Source organism: Sinohyriopsis cumingii, unplaced genomic scaffold (genome assembly GCF_028554795.1).
Source record: "Sinohyriopsis cumingii isolate HCF-2022 unplaced genomic scaffold, ASM2855479v2 utg000198l, whole genome shotgun sequence".
In the NCBI taxonomy this organism is placed as follows: Eukaryota; Metazoa; Mollusca; class Bivalvia; order Unionida; family Unionidae; genus Sinohyriopsis; species Sinohyriopsis cumingii.
The window spans coordinates 1113417-1134191 of record NW_028315875.1 but is presented as its reverse complement, the minus strand read 5'-3'; the positions used below and the strand labels follow the sequence as shown (position 1 = coordinate 1134191).

Here is a 20775-nt window from a genome sequence, read left to right as displayed (position 1 = left end):
TCCCATGTGGTTGATGATATCTGGCTGGCTGACTGGCGTTATCAACCAATTAAGTTTACATTGAGGATATTTTCTCAGACACTATTATTCACAGTCACATAAATCTGTATTTAGAGGCATCATTATATTACTAGACCTTACAGTTAAAATTAGGTCACTCAGACCTATATTTTAAGGTCAAATAATGTTTTTGTTATACTTTGCATTTAGCTCATTTTCTCAAGCACTTTTGCATATGGAGTTTACATAACTTGTTATGTTTACATGTGATGATGAGTACTATAGCCGTCAGTGAAAACTAGATCACTGTGATCTCTATATCATGGTTAGAAATCCAACTATACTGCCGTTATCATTTCTTGTGCCTTTCCCTTTCATATTAAACCTTTGTGTAAAGGAAGCTTATATATAAAGGACACTTTTGTTGTCCCTTTAGTGCAGTTAATGGATGGTAGATTCATGGTATCTCTGGTTGAGGCATTGGACTTGTGACCAGAAGGGTAATGGTTTGATTCCTATCATCACATAAGCCCATAACTGGCTATCATGGTGTTTTCATGAATTGTAATGTGAGGAATGTGTGCTTTAAATCTTTACTTAAATTGAGTTATTTTATAAAAATGGCAGATGATTTGGTGACAATAAATCCTTGCTCTTTGTGTGCCTAATTGCCCATGAGATACCAATTAATAATTCACTGTCTAATAGACATTCACTCCTAGGCACATTAAGAAGAGTTGATGCATTCATGGTCAAATGGAAATATTCCCCAGGTTGATGAAAATTCATGACTTGCAGAGTTATGTAGTCACCCTCACTCTCACATCCAGGCCTGTCTGAAGAAAGTGGCTTGACAAAGATGAGATGTCTCCCTGACATGCACTATTAGGACTTGAAGATTCTTTATCTTGAAGAATGAACTCCTGGAACACAAATGATTAGTACATTATTTTCACTGTTTAACATAATTCCACTCCATGCCCATGAAGGATCACATGCCAGTCTGATAAAAATACTCCCTTGCGCACAGATCAATAAATAGTACATTCACTCTTCAATGACAATATACTCCCAGCACATGAATGGCTGATACATGCACTGCCTGAAGCCAGTATACCTTTTACATACAAGATTTAATGTTGCTAGTATGGTATAATAGTCTGGACCTGTGTGGCCAAGTGGTTTAAAGCAATCGTCTTTACTGATCACTGCCATCTCACTTTTGTCCGTGTGGGTTCAAGTCTCAGGCTAGGCCAATTCCGGTATGTGAGAAAGCTTGCCAAAAGTTTCTTATGGGGATATTCCAGGTTCTTCTTCCACCAGTTATAAAGGATGTTATATATAGTCTATCATGCACTGAAAAATGGCATTAAACCCTAAACAACAACATAGACAGCAAAGTCAGTCCCGAAAACTTACAGAGTGCCAATCACGTGTACATTTTTTGCTGACTTGGTATCATTCAGTACTGGGTTACTAACAAACCACACAACTATATAGCACCAGCCAATGATTTTTTTTACTTACTCTATATTACTTAAAAACAAAATAACCTCAATGGTGATTAATTTTGTATGACTTACTATGGATACAAGGTGTGGAATATTAAGGTACTTCCTTACAAAATAACCTGAATGGTGATTGATTTTGTATGACTTACTATGGATACAAGGTGTGGAATATTAAGGTACTTCTTTACAAAATAACCTCAATGGTGATTGATTTTGAATGACTTACTATGGATACAAGGTGTGGAATATTAAGATCCTTCCTTACAAAATAACCTGAATGACGATTGATTTTTTATGACTTACTATGGATACAAGGTGTGGAATATTAAGGTACTTCCTTACAAAATGACCTGAATGGTGATTGATTTTGTATGACTTACTATGGATACAAGGTGTGGAATATTAAGGTACTTCCTTACAAAATAACCTGAATGGTGATTAATTTTGTATGACTTACTATGGATACAAGGTGTGGAATATTAAGGTACTTCCTTACAAAATAACCTGAATGATGATTAATTTTGTATGACTTACTATGGATACAAGGTGTGGAATATTAAGGTACTTCCTTACAAAATGACCTGAATGGTGATTGATTTTGTATGACTTACTATGGATACAAGGTGTGGAATATTAAGGTACTACCTTACAAAATAACCTGAATGGTGATTGATTTTGTATGACTTACTATGGATACAAGGTGTGGAATATTAAGGTACTTCTTTACTAAATAACCTGAATGGTGATTAATTTTGTATGACTTACTATGGATACAAGGTATGGAATATTAAGGTACTTCCTTCCAAATAACCTGAATGGTGATTCATTTTTTATGACTTACTATGGATACAAGATATGGAATATTAAGGTACTTCCTTCCAAATAACCTGAATGGTGATTCATTTTTTATGACTTACTATGGATACAAGATATGGAATATTAAGGTACTTCGTTACAAAATAACCTGAATGGTGATTCATTTTTTATGACAACATGGACACAAGGTGTGAAATATTAAGGTACTTCCTTACAAAATAACCTGAATGGTGATTGATTTTGTATGACTTACTATGGATACAAGATGTGGAATATTAAGGTACTTCCTTACAAAATAACCTGAATGGTGATTGATTTTGTATGACTTACTATGGATACAAGATGTGGAATATTAAGGTACTTCCTTACAAAATAACCTGAATGGTGATTGATTTTGTATGACTTACTATGGATACAAGATGTGGAATATTAAGATACTTTCCTTACAAAATGACCTCAATGGTGATTCATTTTGTATAACTTACTATGGATACAAGGTGTGGAATATTAAGGTACTTCCTTACTAAATAACCTGAATGGTGATTGATTTTGTATGACTTACTATGGATACAAGGTGTGGAATATTAAGGTACTTCCTTACAAAATAACCTGAATGGTGATTAATTTTGTATGACTTACTATGGATACAAGATGTGGAATATTAAGGTACTTCCTTACAAAATAACCTGAATGGTGATTGATTTTGAATGACTTACTATGGATACAAGGTGTGGAATATTAAGATACTTTCCTTACAAAATGACCTCAATGGTGATTCATTTTGTATGACTTACTATGGATACAAGGTGTGGAATATTAAGGTACTTCTTTACTAAATAACCTGAATGGTGATTAATTTTGTATGACTTACTATGGATACAAGGTGTGGAATATTAAGGTACTTCTTTACAAAATAACTTGAATGGTGATTAATTTTGTATGACTTACTATGGATACAAGGTATGGAATATTAAGGTACTTCTTTACAAAATAACCTGAATGGTGATTGATTTTGTATGACTTACTATGGATACAAGGTGTGGAATATTAAGGTACTTCTTTACTAAATAACCTGAATGGTGATTAATTTTGTATGACTTACTATGGATACAAGGTATGGAATATTAAGGTACTTCCTTACAAAATAACCTGAATGATGATTGATTTTTTATGACTTACTATGGATACAAGGTGTGGAATATTAAGGTACTTCCTTACAAAATAACCTGAATGATGATTGATTTTGTATGACTTACTATGGATACAAGGTGTGGAATATTAAGGTACTTCCTTACAAAATAACCTGAATGGTGATTGATTTTGTATGACTTACTATGGATACAAGGTGTGGAATATTAAGGTACTTCTTTACTAAATAGCCTGAATGGTGATTCATTTTGTATGACTTACTATGGATACAAGGTGTGGAATATTAAGGTACTTCCTTACACAATAACCTGAATGGTGATTGATTTTGTATGACTTACTATGGATACAAGGTGTGGAATATTAAGGTACTTCTTTACTAAATAGCCTGAATGGTGATTCATTTTGTATGACTTACTATGGATACAAGGTGTGGAATATTAAGGTACTTCCTTACACAATAACCTGAATGGTGATTGATTTTTTATGACTTACTATGGATACAAGGTATGGAATATTAAGGTACTTCCTTACAAAATAACCTGAATGGTGATTAATTTTTTATGACAATATGGACACAAGGTGTGTAATATTAAGGTTATTCATTATGAAACAACATCAGTTGTGATTAATTTTGTACAACTTAATATGGATCCAAGGCGTGGAATGTTGAAGTACTTCATAACAAAATAACACAATGATGACATTACTTCACACTGATCTGTCATATCAAGTCTTCACATGACACAATTTGTCCGATGAAAGTACAAGAAAATTCTGATGTAGTACGTTCACAATTAAAGGTAATTATGTACTCATTGATTAAATAATCCATAACATTCCCAGACATAAATCATAGGAGCAAAGTTTGGTCCTGCAGACATGCAATTTCTGAAATAATGTGAGCATAAAATTCCCATACTGTAAAGAAACAGTTAATGTCTCTACATTAAATTTACATTTCAGGTACTTACTTCATTAAAGATAACCAATCTAACCTGTCAGCTTTTAGAAGTATAATACAAATTTAAATTTTCAGTTAATTTAAATAATTATAGCTTTTTGGGATAAAGAAAAAAGACCTCTGAATCAGATTTTGTTTGAGTATTGTATAGAAATGGAGGATTTGGGCCATTGTTTCACAATTCTCTGATCATCTGATTTCATGTATGATATAACATCCAGTGATATAACTCTAATTTTCTTATTTCATGACTGATATAACATCCAGTGATATAATTATGTTATTAGTTGTCATGATTCACATCGTCATTGATCATACAGACCTTTCCCATGTTCTATAACTGTCAGCTTTGACAGCTTTGATATAATGGTGTATGGTACTTGTTGGGTTACTTTGGTAATGTTACAAATAGATTGAGCAATAGGTATGTATTGCACCTGCATAATGTCACATGACTCATTGTACCATTTAAGATAGAAACTTGATTCCGTGGGACGTGATTAGGGTGGTGTGTATATGTGCACAACAGTTTTAGAATCTATCCCCTGGGGACAGCAGGAAGGGTGGAATATATATATATATATATATATATATATATATATATATATATATATATATATATATATATGTGCAATTGAGAAGATTTGGATAATTGAGAAAACTTGGTGTTAAGGCTGATTTATAGTTATATCACACCAGTCCTTGCAACTTAGTTTGCTTAAACTTGATACTTATTATTTGGTTTGAGTTATTATAGCCAGAAAGTTTTTCAGCTGAGATTATGGAGTGAAATCAGTCAATTTAATGGTTATTTCAAGTATAAGGGCATATTTATGTTGAGTCCACATTAGTGGAAAATGAGATATGGCATTCACTTGGCAATTCTAATAATGTCATTGACAGTTTGTTATGGTTTTATATGGCAATTCTAATAATGTCATTGACAGTTTGTTATGGTTTTATCGCAAATTTTGCAGTTGCCTATATTTCCTTTAATGGTCTCTTGATAGATTCTTATCATATTTCGTATAAATCATGATGAAGCTGAGACTTCATTTCTAGGATGTGCATACCAGACCCATTTATTTGGGGGCCAAGATTGTTGTCATAAAATCTGCATTAATGTTTTGGTTAAAGTTTTTTCATTCGCTTACTTTTCCTAAACCCCTTGACAAATTATGGGATGAGTCATTATGAAGTTAAAACAATCGATGCTCCTTCTGACCTTGAAGTTGAGGTCAGTCTTCCTAAAGTTGTGTTAAGGTTTTAGTTCAGATTTATTCATTTGCGTACATAATCTCCATTTTTTGATGAATCATTAATACAGTAGGAATTTAAATTCTGTGACACACTTATATGTGGCAAAGCTGGGTGTATACTGTTCACATCTAGGTTCATGTTAAGCATGTGTAAATAAATACTTAATCCCTCTATAACATTATTTGCAGGAACCATACAAGTGTACATTGTTTTGGGTGGAGGTTATCTTGTACTGGGGCACAATTAACATTACTATTACATAATGTAATAAAATCTATGACTATAAATGCATTATACAATGGACCATGTTACAATATGGCAAAATACAGTGAAGAACCAATTGTACATGTATTTTAATTTAGCATGATACACAGTTACCTGTTTGTAAAGTATGTATTGCATATGTTGACACAAATTTCAATTGACCATAGCTCAATTCACACATAGGTAAAGTTCCAGTCAATGCCTCTAAATTTAGTGATATTTCCTCAAAGAAGGGTAAGTCCAGTATCTTTGTAACTCCATATATTACAGTAGTAATGAATACTTGATTGTAAATATTCAGTTTGTATTATATATCCTATCATTTAAACCTTTATAATGGAGACACCTGCACATGCCATTTTTGTAGAATCTGATTACATCCTATAATGGCTCATTTGTAACACACCATAAACATATCATATGACCTAACATGTACCATTATCCAATACCCTTCCGCCCATTTGCTGAATTGTTTCCACCATTGTATGGCTTCTAACAATACCCATCCACCTGTTTGCTGACCTGCTTCTTCCATAGTTATGGTCAAATGCTTCAGAGTGTACCTAACCCAATATTTAATAAACAGTGAAACCTGTCTACAAGGGACATTAACAAAACCACAAAAATCTGCCTTGTATTTTCAATTACCCTTTATACTGAGGTAAAATTATGTGAAAATGAATAAACAGGACATAAATCCTGTCCTTATGGGCAGGTATTTTTTATATGGCGATCTTTGCTCAGGCAGGTTTCATTGTCATTAATCACTAATTAGCAGTGCTTGTACAGACCTTAAAATGGGTAGTTTTACCACTCTGCATTTTGTTTTTATTTCATTTATGCCTCATTTGCATTCATTCTGCATTATTTATTTTCTTTCATTTTGCACTCATTCTGCATTATTTATTTGCTTTCATTTTGCATTCATTTTTGTTCCACTTGCATTGATTCTGTATTAATTTATGCTCCAGTTCCTCGTTTTTCATTCATAGGCTCCAAAATGCATTCTGGTTTTGTGTTTATGACTTCTGTTTCCAGATCTTTCATTCATTTGCAATGCTTTTATCAAAACCAGATTTCAAATTTCAGTAGTTTTAAACAAAAAAATTGCCATTTTCTTAGTATCTTGTCTTGTTAATAAAATAAAAATGCATCCAATTCAGTGACTTAATTTACAATAAATATAAATTTGACCATAACAGCAATAAATGTAAAAACATTTGTCAGCGGGTTTTATTTCTTATTTCATTATGTTGAAATAAAGATTATGCAAGTAGTGGTGATAATGTCATCTCATCATTGGTGTTTGTTAAGAACAATTGTACAATTTGTAATAGTGAAGTACTGTCAGTTTGGATTATCCTACAGTTTTTGACTGGAAATTTTGTGGTAGTCTGAAATATAGGTATTAAATACATTCAGGCAATGCATATGCATTGCCTTTTTTTTTTGTTTATCAATCATTGTTCTGCATTTTGTATTTGCATTCTCCATTTCCACTTATCCTTTCATATGCATTAAATTCTGCATTTTATTTGCATTCATTCTGCATTCCATTAACTATTCTTTTTCTTCCCACTGGTAAAATTTGCCCATTGCAGGGTCTGTATATACTGTATTTACCGCCGCATTTTGCATGCATTGATGCACATTATTGATAAATAATGCATATATTACTTTTTATTTACAATTTTGCAAGTGATTCAAACAGTATTTATTCTGACATCATGAGAGAAGATGTATCAGATATCAGATAATGAATATGAAGTGAGCTTAATGGTTAAATATGGAGGTTTGAGTTTATATATTTTTCTTCCATACCTGAAAACCCCATTTCCATGAAGCATCATTTACAAATATGTTGAAAAGTACAACTCTTACAAAAGTTGCCATATATATTACCTGCCCCTGACAAGTATGCAAACATGACATATCATTAGACAATAGAACTTGTTAACACTGATTACAATTCGGGGAATTCGCAGTTGGTTTTGAGATAAACATTTGATCTGTTATTATTATTACTTCAAATCTTGTCCCAGCTGACTGCTTCGGTGGCCTAGTGGTTAGAGCGTCCACCTAAGATGGGGGAGGTCACGTTTTCAAACAACGTACGAGTCATACATCATAGCAACATGACTGAAAAACTGTTAAAGCTATGTTAAAAATCCAAATCACGCACACACACAAATCTTGTTCCTTATCTCACTTTCCACTTCAGTGCTTTTTATATAAAGTCAAACCTGTCTTAACTGTTGCCTTTTCAGTGCAGTCAACAGTTCACAGTGGTCATTGCGATCACACACACATATGGTCATCTGCCTTTTTTGGTTAGCAGCGGGATGTTTCCTAACCAACCAATAGTTTCTTCCTGTCGTAAACAGTCACTAGAGTGTATCTACATTGATCATTTAGTTTGTGCAAACTGTGTGTGATTTGGATTTTTAACGTAGCTTTAAAACATTTTCAGTCATATTACCACGATGTCTGCATTGTGGCAGTTTATTGTGATGTCTAGCACTGGGACATCATGCTACAGACATGTAGTATGATGTCCCACCCAGTCACATTATCCTGACACCAGACCGACCAGTCCTAGCACTAACCTCTTTATACTGAGCACCTAGAGAGGCAGTTGTTAGTACCACTTTTAGAAGTCTTTGGTATGACTTGACCTGGGTTCAAACCCATGACCTCCTGCATCCGTTATTAACTCTCTGACCACTAGGTCACCGAAGCAGTTCTGTGGAAAATAAATTTTTGCTTATTGAGAAAAAGGGAGATAAAGGAGTATCAAAGGACTATCATATGAATCAATGTGCAAATATTCCTTATCTTCCATGCACTTAAACTCCAGTCACATTGACAGTGTAACTCAAAAGTGTCTGTATGTAAAATTCCAAAGCAAGGCAGTTTTTATAATTTGGGTTGAAGGTCACAACAATTTGTTTGCTGGATGGTGGAAAAAGTAGCTTTGTTAACACAACAGAAATGAACTCACAACTTTGTGCTAGTGTGACATTTACAGTTAGTTTTCTCCATCTTCATGAATTAAGGCTATCTCTAAAGAAAAATGTTCCTCTTTGAGAAAAGGTATGAGTTACATCCCTTTTCGTTATTGCCAGTGTCATTCAGTATTTGAAATGTGTCGGTACAGGCATGTGAAGTTTTGATTCATGGGCCGCAACAAATAGCCATATATGGCTTCTTTTGATTTTCTGTTCATCACATAATCCAGCTGCCTTTTGAGCAACTGACTAATCCAGGTTATGTTTTTATAGTGTGAACAAACTTAGATCAGTGTATATTTTTTAATTTGGCGATGATTTCATTTTTAGGATGGATTATTGTGATCACGTTACAGTATGAATGTGTGAAATATATATTTACGAGAGAACAACATTTAATTTTGCTGTACAGTACACATAAAATAATCTTAATAATGATAGTAATATTAATATTAATTATAATGATATTTGTTGCATTGTATTTGTTCCAAACCCATTTTCAATAGAGAACCTGTGTACAGCGATCACCTTTGTGTAATGGCCAGATTTGCCTTTTCCATGAGTGGCTGATAGTGACAGGTTTGAATGTACTTTCTTAGTACCTCCATCCATAACTTGACCAGGACATAATTATAATTTCTGTTGCACATTTTGTAGATGGTGTTAATTCTGTAACACACATGGTGTCTGTCCTTAGTTCCAAGCCTGAAATTGGGTCAAAACACTTTGATTCTCTGCGTGATAGACATGATAATCCCTTCTTTGATTCTGTTATACAGCTTTATTGGGCTGATGGCACTCAAACAAGGGGCCCCGCGTGGCTGAGTGGTCTAAAGCGCGCTCCGTTACGGATCACAGCCATCTCACCTGTGTCTGCGTGGGTTTGAGTCTCAGATTCGGCCAATGTGGGTATGTGAGAAAGCCTGCAGTAGCTTCTCGTGGGTCAGTGGTTCTTTCTGGGGGTTTTCCCGGGTTTTTCCTCCACCATTAATACTGGCCGCCATGTATAGCCTATCATGAACTGAAAAATTGGCGTTAAACACTACAACAAAAGCACTCAAACATAAATTTGACATTTACCCATTTTAAGATAATTTATTAATTTTATCTTCTTTATTTCTTCTAATTTTTGTTGCTTGGTGATATCCCTTTCATTCAGACACGAAGGAGTCGAGAATGTCTCTTGTTTTTTGTGTTTCATGTTGTTTTGTGGATATAAATTGTTTTTCCACTGAAAAAAGTTTGTTTAACTCTTAACATTCAAAAACCAACTTCTATTTGCACTTTTATCAATTTATATATATATTTAGAATCTGATAATGATACTTATGTATTATTTAAACTGAATTATTTAGGGCATATTGAAAATATAAATGACCAGATCTCTAATTTTAGTTACAATTCTAACAATAACTCTTCAGATTAAGTTGTAACCATACATGGGGGACTCTGACCCTGTAAATGCATCCCTTATCTCCTGTTGTAATGTTTTGACATTCTCTACTTGACATCTGCTGCACTTATTTCTCCACAATAAAACAACACTTTAATGAATATACATGTTTCTTTATTTGGAATTTAAAAACAAAAGAAAGCAGTAACCCTTTTCTATTTTAGATCACGATTTGTGAAAATGTACTGAACAGAATGTGTTACTTTTTGATGATAATACACAGAATCCATAAGTCTGTGATATTACACAGAATCCATGATTTTGGAGGGTAATAATACAGAGAATCCATGATCTGTGTTTAAAATGACTGTTCAGTGTCAGCTGTTTCTATATTAGTGGCTGGTTGACTTGTTCTTGAATGATGTCATGTAATTGCAAAGCAAGCTTTAGTCAAGGGAGATAATGCAGTCAGTATTTTTGGACTTCGTAATTTTTCATTAATTTGAACAGTAAGTTTTGGAAATTCAGTTGGAGCAAATATTACAAGACTTTTAATCGCCACAGAAAGCATAAAATGTTGAAGATTTTCTCCATAATTGACCTTGAAGCTTATTTTGAGCTCTGTCATCATTAACATCAATCTTTTCTCAGATGATCTGATGTAAGTAATGAAAGAAACTGTATAGATGCAAGCAGACTTTGATTTCATGCTAATAAAATGTACAAATTGTAATACTGTATTGTAATAGTAACAGGTGCTTACTACAGGTATTGATAGCATTAACACACTGCTTTGTACTAACATACAAAATATAAAATTCAAATGAAATATTCTACACAGTTATTCTGTCAGTTAAATGATTTCTTATCTTGTATGCAACAGTTTGTTTATTTAATGATATCCATTTTATGGAAAGGCTTTGGCAGAAGTAATTAGCTGAATTTACTATTAGTAGTAGTAGTAGTAGTAACATTTTCATCTTGTTGCAATTATCTAAATAATTCTTAATACAAACTTTTGTTCAGTGACATATTTAGGGCAGGGCAGCAACATTTGTTCAATTTTAGAATTAAATTTTTGTTTTTCCAGATCACCTGGCCTTCTTTAAATGACATTATTAATCAAGCGTTTGTAATTAGTCTTTAATATAATATGACCTCCATTTTTATCATCATTTACATGAAGATAAAGTTCCAATCAAATTACTATTAATACATGTAATCCATTTTCATGCACCATATTAAAGTAATGTTGAAAGTGACTTAATATCCTAAGCATGTCTATTTAGTCAGATTGCAAAGCAATCCCAGCTATATGATAATGATATCTCTCCAGCCGTCATTTGGTGTCATCACTTCACTTACTGCTTATGTTGAGGTTATTTTCTCAGATACTAGTAAACACTGGTAATCACAGACATGGGTGTTTAGATGTGTCATGTGGAGTACTAGACCTTCCACTGAAAATTTGGTTATAGCATCCTATATTTCTTGGCATAGTTATATTGGCTAACTTTTGCATTGATCTCACTTTCTCTGGCACTATTGCCCATGGAAACAGATACTTGGTATATACTTTTATTATGATGAATGATTCAGCTTTCAGAGAAAACTAGGTCACTTTTGCCTAATTTAGGAGTTAATGATTTGTGCTTACCTTTACTTTGGGCTCAGTTTCACATGGTTAGTTTTTGTGTCTAGGTCATTTTCTCAGACAAAATGCTCATGAAATCACATAACTTGATATTTAGGTGTGTCAGTCAGTGGTTGAAAGGAACAAATACATCTTCAGAGATTGGTACTGCATGAAAAAAATGAAATTTTAGTATTCTTTGACTGCAATGTTGTCATTCCACCACTCTGATAATAGATTTTGTTGAAATTATGATAACATTCAATGGATAGCATTGTGAACTCATTCCTTTCATGGGACATGATTGTTGCTGGTTTGGTTTCAAAACAAATGACATTTTGTTTAGTGGGGGTAGGGAATAAATGAATATATGGATATTTTGGGGTGAAGGGAGTAGATAAAATTTTGATATGCTGCTAGCCGTAGAGAGTTATATTTGATTGAGAGATAGATCACTTTACTATTGATTTTTAAATGCATGGTTTGTAGAAATGATAAAATCCATTAACCTGTATAAGCCCAAAATAAATGTATTAATTAGCCATTGTAAACCAATCAAACTAAAATTTATACCTGCTTCAATCAGCATCAACATTGTTGTCATTTTAGATGCTCATCATATAGGACACTGACTTTCATTCAAAATTACCTTTTATGAATTTTTATAGAACATGAAGTTATAGAAGAAATTCACATTCAGTATATTTGCAAAGATCTTAAGACTGGTCCTGTATCGTATCTGCTTCATATATGTCCTTTATTAAGTGTGTTAATGCTTGGTGGGTACTTTACTTAACAATTGATTTTTTTTTTTGGCTGCATATTTGTTGGTGTTAATGCTTCTTTTATCTTGCATATTGCCTACATGCCATTAAAAATCTTATTGTATTTCAGGTTGTGCTTTAAAAGCATTTCCCGTAGTTAATGTGATGATAGTATAAAATCATGTTATAAAACATGAAACTCTGGAATGATAATACAGTGGGTACCATTCCCATAACTGAGTGTGTTTATAATTTTTCATTCATATTATATTCATTCTTTTTTATTATACCAAAATCTATGTAAAAAACAGGGGAATCACTTTTGGATGGTAACTGTACAAAAAATGAAGAGATCAGATTTTGTTTGTATCTTTGTGAAAAACAATTCAATATCAGTTGTAAATACAATAGTGACGAATATAGCTATGCATAAAATTATAATACTTTTGTGTCCATTTTCACTATGTTACTATGTATTACATCTTAGTACAAAAAGTTTTGTAAATCATGGTAGCTTAAATGCCTATATTTGGCCCATGTGTTTTCCTGCAATTGGTATGCAACCAATACTGAAGAATGAAAACTGTTATGAAGAAATTTTCCCAAGGATTGCTCCTAACGAACTGCATAGACCCAAATCTGCTGGTGCTTTATGTGGTGGCTGAACTGGGTCTATGCAGTTTTCAGTGGTACTCCACTTCTAAGTGTGTAGATATGGTAAGTACTCTGCACAAATACAACATCTGTGAAAAATACATCAATAGTTACACAGTATAACTTAAAATGGGAAGGAGGATAATATCAAGTCAGCAGTAGTAGAAAATCAAAACACTGCAAAAATAAGAATCTACAATAGTCCTTATTATAACACTGTCCATATAAGTGTCCTTATTTTAACACTGTCCCTTTGAGTATCCTTATTATAACACTGTCCATATGAGTGGCCTCATTATAAAACTGTCCATATGAGTATCCTCATTATAGCAATGTCCATATGAGTGTCCTCATTATAGCAATGTCCATATGAGTGTCCTCATTACAAAACTGTCCATATGAGTGTCCTCATTATGACACTGTCCATATGAGTGTCCTCATTATAGCAATGTCCATATGAGTGTCCTCATTATAGCAATGTCCATATGAGTGTCCTCATTATAGCAATGTCCATATGAGTGTCCTCATTACAAAACTGTCCATATGAGTGTCCTCATTATGACACTGTCCATATGAGTGTCCTCATTATAGCAATGTCCATATGAGTGCCTTCATTATAACACTGTCCATATGATTGTCTTCATTACAAAACTGTCCATATGAGTGGCCTCATTATAACACTGTCCATATGAGCGTCCTCATTATAGCAATGTCCATATGAGTGGCCTCATTATAAAACTGACCATATGAGTGTCCTCATTATAGCAATGTCCATATGAATGGCCTCATTATAAAACTGTCCATATGAGTGTCCTCATTACAAAACTGTCCATATGAGTGTCCTCATTATAACACTGTCCATATGAGTGTCTTCATTATAACACTGTCCATATGAGTGTCCTCATTATAGCAATGTCCATATGAGTGGCCTCATTATAAAACTGACCATATGAGTGTCCTCATTATAGCAATGTCCATATGAATGGCCTCATTATAAAACTGTCCATATGAGTGTCCTCATTACAAAACTGTCCATATGAGTGTCCTCATTACAAAACTGTCCATATGAGTGTCCTCATTATAACACTGTCCATATGAGTGTCTTCATTATAACACTGTCCATATGAGTGTCCTCATTATAACACTGTCCATATGAGTGTCTTCATTATAACACTGTCCATATGAGTGTCCTCATTATAGCAATGTCCATATGAGTGGCCTCATTACAAAACTGTCCATATGAGTGTCCTCATTATAACACTGTCCATATGAACATCCTCATTATAGCAGTGTCCATATGAGTGGCCTCATTATAAAACTGTCCATATGAGTGGCCTCATTACAAACCTGTCCATATGAGTGTCCTCATTATAACACTGTCCATATGAGTGGCCTCATTATAACACTGTCCATGAGTAATGATCTAGAACATATTGTTTTATAGTGAGAGAACCTTTCAATAAAGTTTGTGTTACATATAATTTTGCTGCTACCTAAAAACCATACCTGCCTTATAACAGGAACTATTATATGAAAGGCCTTATAGAGAGCCTGTGCTGCATTTAGTATTATGCCAGTTGGCATGCCTAACTAAAAGTTTATATTAATATGCTTTTTCCAGGAGATGATAAATCTAATGAGGAAACTATATCAGTGGGACTGTCTGTGAAAGAACGTCAAATAATGTTAATGTCAGAAAAGGCAAAGAAATCGGGGATAGCAGCAGCATCACGCCCAGTCCCACCGCCCAAACCCATACCTCCTCCTAAAGAAAATAAATATTTATTGCAGGTGAATGGGGAATGGAACTAAATTTATTGTCCTTTTAATTGTACGAGATCTACAAGTCTTTCGTAACCTTGATTTTCCACCTAAATATTGCAATATGTATCTATCAACATGTACTGAATCAACAAATTACCTGTAGTTGGCGAATGTTTCTCTTACCTTACTACTGCTGCACATTTTCACATAAAATGGCATGGGACAAAATCAGTCATTAAGTGTACACTAGTCTATACATGTGACAAATTCAAAAGTGCAAATGCATGTCATGATTTATCTTTTGGTTGCAGGAGATTTGCAGTCCAGTGCAGGAGATCTTTTTCTAATTGGCATAAATATGTAAAGAAATGAAAAGAAAAGGATGTTTTACATTTCTTCCAGCTTTGTTTAGGTAGTAGAGTGTGATATGATTAAATAAGGCATCCTTTGTCTATTCTGATGCATACCCATTTTATAGTGATAATCTGCCTTAGGTAGCAGTAGAAATACACACACATGCACACACACACACATACGCATACACACATACATGTGTGTGTGTGTGTGATTAAATTTGAAAATTTAAAGGAGGCAAAAAATCTTATAAGAAGGAAGAAAACTTTGATGTTAGCTAATTGTTCAATGTACCAGAAAATATTTGGTTCTAGACTTAAGTGGTGTTACTTCAGTTTCACTATTAACCTTCCGTGCTTTACTAGTTCTCTCGCAAACTTTGAAAAATGAAGTAATTAACAAAAGCACACCTACTGCTTCAAAATAAATAACGCTTAATTGACAGACATATCCAGTTGAGTCATATGGTAAGTTTTATTGTTTTGAAACTTTCAACAAGTCTTGGAGGATGCTACCATATATACTTGCTTATGAGTCCAGCTGCAAACTGCACAGACCCAGATCTGCCATCATATAATCAGGGCCTGTACAGTTTGTTAGGAGTAATCAGTAGAATAAACAGCATAGACTCAGATCTGCAGCCATATTATGCTATGGCAGATCAGAATCTTTGCTATTTGCAGCTTGACTTGACTTATAAAAAAGTATGTATGATAAATGTTATTTCCACTTGTATGGTTTTTCTCTTTTAACTTGGCATTGGCTATATGTATTTTATTTTGACGGTATTTTTATGTTGTGACACGCCACCACACAATATCGTTACAAGTATATGGCTTAAGAAACAAAATAGACCCAGGATAATCACACAATTGTAGGGCATTTGATAAGTCTAGGAGATAAGTTTTCACACATCTTTTGTCTTGTACTTTATGGCTATGGTGTATTTAAATAAAACATAGACCAAACAGATGCATTGGATAATTATGGGCACCTTATGTCCAGTATATCCAGTTAGCAAATGTTCATTTGAGGTCATTTGTAAAACATGTCGGGTTGCATTAATGTGGTAAACAAAACTACTACTTGGTTCTTAAAAGGTTTTTTCTGAATAAGGTGTTTCTAAGTAACCTGAATAAGGTGTTTCTAAGTAACCTGAATAAGGTGTTTCTAAGCAACCTGAATAAGGTGTTGCTAAGCAAACTGAATAAAGTGTTGCTAAGTAACCTGAATAAGGTGTTGCTAAGTAACCTGAATAAGGTGTTTCTAAGTAACCTGAATAAGGTGTTTCTAAGCAACCTGAATAAGGTGTTGCTAAGTAACCTGAATAAGGTGTTTCTAAGTAACCTGAATAAGGTGTTTCTAAGCAACCTGAATAAGGTGTTGCTAAGCAACCTGAATAAAGTGTTGCTAAGTATCCTGAATAAGGTGTTACTAAGTAACCTGAATAAGGTGTTTCTATGTAAGCTGCTGATATTATTTACCCAAATTATTAAATAAGTCATGCAGAGAAGGAAATATTTTTAAAGTATTAAAAACAAATTACTAGTATTGGAGTAAGAAACTTATTCCTTGAAATAAATTTCACTATACATTAGTGTACAAAAATGGGATGAATTATGAAATGCATTTGGACTGCACATTCATTTATGTCAAACAGTTCATTACCTCCTTACAAACAGTTAGCAGTTCTTCATAAACCATATTTCTATCCTTAACAAACTTTGCCAATTTTTATTATCCAAAAAAGGCTTACTTTCCAAGTACCATATTTATCTATTTATAAACCCATGCTTGCTGATAAGCCCACCCAAAATTTTTGCCAAATTTTGGCAATTTTTTTAAAGGTTATCTCCCAACGTCTTGAGACATTTATTATTATGGCTCTTTCTGTAAAGAAACAATAATTATAATTAATTCCCCTATATCTGCATTACATTTTCAATCCAGTAATAGAATGTCCTGATATGCAGCTACCCCCTTAAGGTGTAAATGGGCTTGTACCGTTAAATGAAGAAGAACCATTTAAGCTCCAAGCACTTCTACATCAGCAATTTATGGCACTTCATTTTTGTTAAACTGAAACTCATTAATGTATTGTATGTAAATTTTAAATTATTAATTTGGTCATTTAAAAAAAATAATTTTGATGTTGAATAGTTGTTATTGGTTTTTATTTATAAGTTGGTGTCTATTTTGTACCAGTGGCAATACAGGTGTAGGAACTAATGTTTATTCTTGATGCTGTTGCTGGGAATTTTGAAAAAGAATTTTTCAATGAGGCATAAATAAAAATACACCTTGAAAATGTGTGGATTTGATCCCATGACTACAGTCGTAGTTACCTCTTGACCATTCCCACTAGGCTGTCACGTAGTATTTTGCATCATACTTTAAGTCCCTGGGACTGCTGCAATAAAATAATTGCATAAGCCCATTTAAAACGTGCCAAATTTTGTATGTGTGTGAGCATGCATTTATATATATATATATATATAGAGAGAGAGAGAGAGAGAGAGAGAGAGAGAACAATGTTTGTGATTTTTGTCTTGCTTAATATTGAATTCACATGATAAAGTGCAAACTCCAATTACTGTTTATTCAATTGCTCAGAAGGAAAACAAGCAGATAGTACCCATAATTTTTTTTGTTGCACTTTTAATCTCTTCAGAACTAAATATCAGTTCTGTATCTGCCTCTTCAATATAATCCAGTATAAAAAAGAATTTGTATCCTTGCAGATCATTTATTACCCTTGAAAAATTAAGAGATATATGTAAAAGGAAGATTTTAAGTGCGGAACTTTGCCCATTTTGTGAAAATGCTGTAGAGAATGAAGTACAGTTTCTGTAATCATTTTATACATCATTCATCAGACACATGCCAGCTCGGACTGTGGAAATTAAATACAGATAGCAAATATGAAGAGGTCTTGATAAAAAGGATACATTCACTCCTGGAATACATAAATTTAAAAATACTATAATTGCCTTGAAGCGAGAAAAACTAACCTCGATTCTCTGCAAACATAACTTGGTATTTGTTCCTTCATTAAACATGTGTGATTGCCTTCAAGTGAGAAAAACTAAGCTGCAAACATAACTTTATATTTATTCATTCATAAACAATATTGATAGGGTGTAACGTCATGAAGTTGAATGCATCGAGCATTTATGGTGTCTTATTGACTGATTTTGTAGTTTCCTATCAAAGTTTGGATGTCATTATTTCCTAAATGCATGAATTGTCCGTTCTGTAACCCTTGCATCTGCATGCCTGTCTTTCTTACAGAAAGTATTTCTGAGCAGTCTAAAGCACATCCAACCATTCTAAAGCCAAAACCAGTCATGGTTGTGTCATCTTTTTCACCCCCTCTGCCTCCTGCAACCAGTAGAATCCCATCAACCAAGGTAAGCATTGTGAGAGAGAGTTTCCTATCATCATGTATTATTTCAACCTGCCTTAGAAGACAACAATAAGGCAGTCACTTTGGCATCTGTGTTCCATCTGGCTTCTGTGTTCCATTGGACTTCATCTCAGAGCAGCATAAGAGTCTGGCTAAACAAAAATAAGCCATGACAGAAATGAAGTCTCTACTTCCTTCCTTTTGCATGCTACTAAAATGTTTGCTTTTCTACAATATGTGTACATTGTAAGCAGTAAAGGCTGAGACCTCCTTCACACAGTATGCTGGCAGTTTTGGGTCTCTCCTGTTTGCAAAAATCATAATTTGAATATTAAATGTTGATTCAAGCGTTTTTCGTTTTTTTTACAGTAACCTATGCTAAGAGATTTAGCTAAGAATACTGGGCTGAGGCAAAGTGTTCTGTATATTATTTATTATTACAATTAACTCATTAACCCCTGTCTATTTTGCTGGAAATGTGAATAGGAAAACCTTTTGGGGCCTGATTGTGAATACATCTAAATCTTCTCCCAAGAGATTTCCATTTACATCTGAGGTCAGAAAGTCTAAAATCCTGACACAAAATCCAATTCCAACAATGGGCACATTTTTGGTGTAAAATTATCGGTTCTCAAAAAATTTGTTTTTCCCTCTGTATTTTGTAATGTAAGTAGAAAGTCCAGATTATTTGGTATCACTGTAGAACTACATCTGTCCACTTTTCTATAATACCACCCATTTTGGTGCATATTACATGACCTTGGTATTACACAGCTCTTAAGTAGGGTACTGTTTCCTGACACTGAAAAATGGCACCAGGGGTTAATGAGTTGCATTTCCCTGCAGTAAAAGAAAAATATCACAAAAATGGCTTTAACTTTTTTCAGCTATTTTTAAGTAGTTGTAAAGCTCAAAGTGTCTATCAGAAATGGTAAATTGGATTGAAGATTGGAAATCATCAGCTGGAAATGTTTGTATATTGATGACATACATTGTTCAAATGCTGCACATAAGTCTTAAATTATGATCAAGCCAAGTATTGATTTGAAGTCACTGCATAATCTTAAAACAAACAACAACAAAACCAGTCAAAATTAATGTCTTGCTCCGTGTCTGTCAAGCCTGAACACATAATAATACGTATGGACTGCCAACCAATACTGTCACTGGTGATGGTGTGAGGCATCATTTTAATCTACTCGCCTGTAGAAATTGACTGGAAATTTGTATTTGAATAAAAGAAATTTGTTTTATTTTAAGCTTTAAATAAAGTTCCAAACAAGAAATTGTTTTTGACAAACATAAACACGCATGTGCATTCACTCATATCATCGCAATCACATCAAAAATTATACCATGCTCTCTGCCAATCCAACCTCTAGATAGAATTCTGAAATTTAATTTGATTATGCTTTGCTTGCTTCAGAGATGACTCATCTTTATTCTGCAGTTTACACACATGCACAGCCATATCCAGAGTTTGCCACATAGACTTGACAGTTTTACACACATACACGGCCATTTCCAGAGTTTGTCACTTACACTTGACAGTTTTACACACATACACAGCCATTTCCAGAGTTTGTCACTTACACTTGACAGTTTTACATACATACACAGCCATTTCCAGAGTTTGTCACTTACACTTGACAGTTTTAAACACATACACAGCCATTTCCAGGTATTAACTTTGCCAGTTAGAATCAGCAGTTTTATGCACATATACAGCACTATCCAGGGCTTGCCAGTCAGACTTGACAGTCTTACATGCATACAATCATATCAGAGCTTCCCAGGTAGAAGTGACAGTTTTAGATGTATGCACAGTTCTATCCAGA

The 20775-nt window shown here is 33.7% G+C and overlaps 1 protein-coding gene across 12 annotated transcripts in view; it reads left to right on the top strand.

Moving 5' to 3' along the window:
• Positions 1–20775, top strand: part of LOC149774564 (uncharacterized) — a 156053-nt gene that overhangs the window by 114262 nt on the left and 21016 nt on the right. For 5 of the 12 annotated variants that reach the window (XM_089945086.1, XM_089945085.1, XM_089945084.1 and 2 more), the window contains 2 exons: positions 6145–6195; positions 15035–15204. In XM_089945086.1, coding sequence (XP_089801212.1) covers positions 6145–6195; positions 15035–15204 — 221 coding nt within the window. Of the gene's footprint in view, positions 1–6144; positions 6196–15034; positions 15205–18822; positions 18942–20775 lie in introns of those variants that run through there. The other 7 variants (XM_089945095.1, XM_089945092.1, XM_089945091.1 and 4 more) reach the window with 4 other exon arrangements.